Source organism: Setaria italica, chromosome I (genome assembly GCF_000263155.2).
Source record: "Setaria italica strain Yugu1 chromosome I, Setaria_italica_v2.0, whole genome shotgun sequence".
Taxonomy (NCBI): Eukaryota; Viridiplantae; Streptophyta; class Magnoliopsida; order Poales; family Poaceae; genus Setaria; species Setaria italica.
Genome location: NC_028450.1, coordinates 13,186,060 through 13,191,572, shown reverse-complemented (window position 1 = coordinate 13,191,572; position 5,513 = coordinate 13,186,060). Strand labels below are relative to the sequence as shown.

The window sequence follows — 5,513 nt, the reverse complement described above, 5'->3', positions numbered from 1 at the left end:
GGAGGCGCTTGACTAGCTCAAGGACCTCCTAACGAAGGCCCTAATCCTGGTCCTGCCAACCGGCGGGGAGCCTCTCCTCCTCTACATTGCGGCAACCACCCAGGTGGTTAGCGCAGCCCTGGTGGTGGAGCGAGAGGAGGAGGGACATGCCTTCAAGGTGCAGCGCCCGGTGTACTTCATCAGCGAAGTCTTGTTCGAGCACAAGGTGCGCTACCCGCAGATCCAGAAGCTCATCTACGCCATCCTCATCACGAAGAGGAAGCTGCGCCACTACTTCACCTCCCACCCAGTAACGGTTGTTTCGTCGTTCCCTCTCGGCAAAGTGATCCGAAACCAGGACGCCACGGGACGGATCGCGAAGTGGGTGCTCAAGCTCATGGACCAAGGCATCACCTATGCCCCCCGCACTGCCATCAAGTCCCAGGCACTCGCCGATTTTATAGCTGAGTGGACGGAGATCTAGACACCATCGGCGCCGGAGAAGCAGGAATACCGGACAATGTACCTCGACGGATCGCTGATGAGGGCCCACGCCGGAGCGGGCCTCGTCTTCATCTCTCCCCTAGGCGTGCGCATAAGGTACATGATTCGCCTCCACTTTCCTGCGTCTAATATTGTCGCCGAGTATGAGGCCCTCCTCAACGGGCTTCGCATCGCCATTGAGCTGGGCATCCGGTGGCTGGATGTCCGGGGCGACTCTTAGCTAGTCGTCGAACAAGTCATGAAGGAGTGGAGCTGCCACAACCCCAAGATGGCAGCCTACTACAACGAAGTTCGCAATCTTGAAGACAAGTTCAATGGACTAGAGCTCAACCACGTCGCAAGGCGTTTCAACGAGGCAGCCGACGAGCTGGCAAAAGCAGCGTCCGGCCGAAAGCCCGTACCCGACGGTGTCTTCGTCAGCGACCAGTTCAAGCCCTCAATCCGTTGCCAAGAGCCGGGGAGGGTCGGCGACGCGCCACCTGCCCCGGACTCGGGCCCCGGCCCGGGAGGGGTCGGCAACGCGCCACCTGTCCCGGGCTCTAGCGTTGACCCCGACAGGGTCGGCGACGCTTCGCCTACCTTAGACTCGGAGGCCGACCCCTCCGACCCTGAGGTCATGGAGATCGATCCAGACCCAGCAGTGGGGCCTGACCCCCCGCTCGACTAGAGAGCCCCGTACCTCGACTACCTCGTCCGCGACACGCTCCCGGCGAACAAGACGGAGGCATGTAGGATTGCGCGCCACGCTAAATCCTTCGTCATCATCGACCAAGAGCTCTACAAGCGGAGTCACACCGGCATCCTCCAGCGCTGCATCCCGATCAAGCAGGGAAAGGTACTGATTCAGGACATCCACGCTGGAGCCTGCGGCCATCACGCCGTGCCAAGAACCCTTGTGGGAAACGCTTTCCAGCAGGGTTTCTACTGGACAACGGCGATCGCCGATGCTACCCACGTGGTCCGCACCTGCGAAGGGTGCCAATTCTTCGCGCGCCAAACCCATCTGCCCGTGCAGGCGCTCCAGACCATCCCCATCACGTGGCCCTTCGCGGTCTGGGGGCTGGACCTCGTCGGGCCCTTCAAGAAAGCGTCCCGGGGCTTCACCCACCTGCTCGTCGCCGTCGACAAGTTCTCCAAGTGGATCGAAGCACGATCGGTCGTGCAAATCAAGTCCGAGCAGGCGGTACAATTCTTCATTGACATCGTCCATTTCTTCGGAATCCATCATCACGGACAACGGCACGTAGTTCACCGGGAAGAAATTTCTCCAGTTCTGCGATGACCACCACATCCGAGTGGACTGGTCAGCCGTGGCACATCCCCGCATGAATGGACAGGTTGAATGAGCCAACGGCATGATACTCCAGGGTCTTAAGCCACGGATCTTCGACCGCCTCAAAAGGTTCGGCGGCCGGTGGGTCGCGGAGCTCCCTGCAGTCCTATGGAGTTTGAGGACAACCCCCAGTCAGGCGACCGGCTTCACCCCGTTCTTCATGGTCTACGGGTTCGAGAACCCTACCCACTGACCTAGAGTACGGATCGCCGAGGGTCAAGGCGTATGACGAACAAGGGAACCAGGCATCACTCGAAGACGCACAAGATCAGCTCGATGAAGCACGCGATGTGGCCCTGCTGCACTCGACCAAGTACCAGCAGGCCCTACGATGCTACCACAGCCACAAGGTGCAAGGCCGAGCCTTCAACATCGGCGACCTAGTGCTCCGCCTCGTCCAGGACAACAGGGGTCGGCACAAGCTGACCCTTCCATGGGAAGGTCCCTTCATCGTCGCGCAAGTACTGCGACCAGGCACGTACAAGCTGGCGACCCCTGACGGACAAATCTTCGGCAACGCTGGGAACATAGAACAACTAAGACGCTTCTACCCCTAGCTTTTGTTTCCAAGTTCTGTACATAGACACTTCTGTAAATTAAAAATTTACGGAAAAAAGAATTTTGAGTTGGTTTCATTCAAGTTTCACGTTGAACTCAAGGATATCCGACCCTAGCTCTGCCTCAGGGCCGCATATCCCTCAGGGGCTATCAGAGGCTCCAGCTTAAGCCACTTCTCTTTCCGAGCCGACCCTCTTTCTGAACTTTCGGGCATGAAAAGGAGAGAGTGCATGAACGGTGTTCAGGCAAGACTGATCGGACTACGAAAAAACCTACACCCCAGCGACTATGGTGCCTTCGCCCATCAATGCTTACTGGCACGCCCGACGACGCGCTCTAAACTTTCCAAGTCCAAAAAATAAGAAAGAGGATCGAAAACTTTTTCACGACAATTTATAGAAAAGGCCTCTATGGCCATCACAAAACAAGTCCAAAACTAATGTATTTACATCTGGGGTGCCAGCCCGATACAGCTAACTCGTTCGGGGATCTTCGGGTGGGACGGCTTCATCCTCCAGAAGCTTCGCCAAGGCCTCCCCCGGGTTGAGCACCGACGCATCGATCTCATCCAGCTCAGCCTCGGAGTAACCGACGGTGTACCCCCGCTCATCCCGGTGAAGTTGATGCCAGAGTAGTGGGAGCTGAAGACCCCAAAGGTTTGCCTCACGCCGGTGCGGAGCGCTCCTAGGGTGATCTCGCAGGACCGGCGGTATGTCCCGAGGACACGAGTCGCCAGCGAGCTCGTCCCCTCCCCCTGGACCACGCTGAGGCCGTCGCAGACGACGCGGACCGCATCCCGCAGGTTGCCGTGCTCGGCCGGGCGAGTTCATCTGCAAGGCTCGTCGAGAAAGACCCGCCAAATCAGAAAACACTGCAACACCACAATGACAAAGAAACGAAAAGAGTCTTACCCTCGGATTGGGTCTTCAGCTGGCGCTCCCGGTCAAGCCCCTAGGCCACGGAGGCCTGGAGCTCCTGCACTTGCACTTGGAGCTGACTGACCTCCGCCCCAAGGTCGGCCGCCACCTTCTCGGCCTCTTCCTTCTGGGCCGTCTCGGAGTCCCGGTCCTGCCAGGCCTTCTGCCGCTCGCGCCGGATGCGCTCGACGGTCTTCTGAAGGGCTTCATGCTCCCCCTTCAGCCGTGCAAGCTCCTCAGCGTCATGGCAGGCCTTTTCAGCAGCGGCATGGAACTCCTCGCGATTGCAGCGAGCCTTCTCAGCGACGGATTGGAACTTGGCCTCCGCCCATCGCGCGTCCTCCCGCACCTCCTGCTCGCGCCTCCGCAGATCAATGATGACCTGCTGGGCGGTGGCAACCTGCGCGGTCAACTCTACGGTCCGCTACTTCTCCAAAGTGAAGTGTTCCCAGAGCCCCCGCCCGAGCCGGAGGAAATCGGACTTTCCCCGGCTACATTCTTGGAGGGTCTACAAAACAATACACCATCAGGGACAGAGCAACGGGAGGAAAATAACCAACGAAGAAAACACCATACCCAGCCACCGGGGACGACAACGCCGTCCAGCTCCCCCAACGCCGAAGACAGGGCAGCACGGACGTTAGCAAGTCCACCCTGCAGCGCGTGCCACTTGCCCCACTCCACGGTGTCATCCAGCGTGAAGAGGGGTCTCTGCGGGTCATCACGAGACGTCCAATGCAGCATAGACCCGTTCCGCACCTTGGGAACGGGATTGGCCGAGACAAGGGTGGAGGCCGCTCCGGCCGCCCCCGACACCGCCGTCCCTGACGCCACCTTCGAGGTAGGCACCGCAACCCCGGAAGGCGTCGGCCTCACCGACAGTCCCGGCGCACGCGCCCCCACCCCCATCCAGGCCGCCACGGCCACCGTCGACGCCAAGGCGTGTCCCGACCCGTTCATCGGCGCCACTGCCTCCATCACCGATGCTGGAGTAAGTGTTCCCATGGCCGCCGCACCCTCCGTCGCGGCCACCAAGGCAGGCGTCCCCGCCCCCGTCGTGGCCTCCGGAGCAGGCACCTCCACCTCCACCGCCGCTACCCCCTCTGCCGCAGCTACCCGGGTGGAAATCCCCATCTCCGTCACCGCCGCCTCCTCCGTCGCAGCTACCGGGGCGGGCATCCCCGCCTCCTCCACTGCCGCTGTCCTTGTCGTGGCCGCGGGGGCAGACTCTCCCTCCTCCATCGCCACCGCCGTCCCTATCACAGCCGTTGGGGCAACCGCTCCCGTCTCCGCCACCACCGTCGGAACCGCACGCTCCCCTCCGCCTCGTCGTCATTGAGGTCAATCACCTTCCCGGCCTGAGGGCCCCCAGGGGCAATGCTCTGCACCGCGGGGTTGGCCGAAGAGGCAGAGGGCAGAGCGGGGGTCAGACCCTGTCTCGTGCTCGGCGACGGCGCCACTCCACCGGTTGCCGCCACAGGACCCACCTCCGCGGTAGGACCTGTGGTCTCACCAGTAACACCGCCGCTTGCCGCCGGCGGGGTCGCGGTCCGCCCCGCAGAGGTGGATGACACCCGTAGCGCCTTCTTCGGCGCTAGCGGCGGGACAAGGCCTCAAGGGGCGGCGCTACGAAACAACAAAGAACATCAGCGAAAACAAACCCAATGCCTGGAAAGAAACAAGACACGCGAGGAAATTCCACTCACACTCCCCTAGCGTAAGGACGGCGCGTGCATTTCGCCTCCGAGCCGGACGCCGACCCCGTGGCATCCGGAAACGGCCGCTTGCTGTTGCTCCTCTGCTCCTAGGCCGTAGGCGGAGGGACGGGGGTCAGCTCCGGTGACCCCCGGGGGGCGCTCCGCGCTGACCCTTAGGGCGCGGCCCCAGAGGTTTGCAGGACCAAGTCTCGGGTAGGCGGCCCGCCCGCTTCATCCCCTGCGGCTGTTTGGGAGCGCGACTCCCGGATAACAAGCGCGCCCGACCGGGGGGACAGGATGAACTCCTCCACCTCGACCTCCTCGTCATCCTCCTTCTCTTCCTCCTCATCGTCGTCGTTGTCATCGTCCGACACGACCTGTCCCTACTGCCGCCGTTGGAACTCCTTGGCGGCTTTCTTTCTCCTCTTCGCCATCTCCTTATCCTTGCGCTGCTTCTGCTACTCGGCAAGGAGACGGTTCTACAGCCGCCGCTCGGCATCCTCTGGCACCGACGGATGCGAGTTG

General features: G+C 61.5%; 1 protein-coding gene across 1 annotated transcript; it reads left to right on the top strand.

Annotated features, from left to right (window-relative positions):
- The first annotated feature begins 3,535 nt into the window (after positions 1-3,535).
- On the top strand, positions 3,536-4,630 carry LOC106804220 (nucleoporin NSP1-like). The gene has a single exon (XM_014804910.1). The coding sequence runs from the start codon at positions 3,536-3,538 to the stop codon at positions 4,628-4,630; it is 1,095 nt and encodes a 364-aa protein (XP_014660396.1).
- The last annotated feature ends 883 nt before the right edge of the window (positions 4,631-5,513 follow it).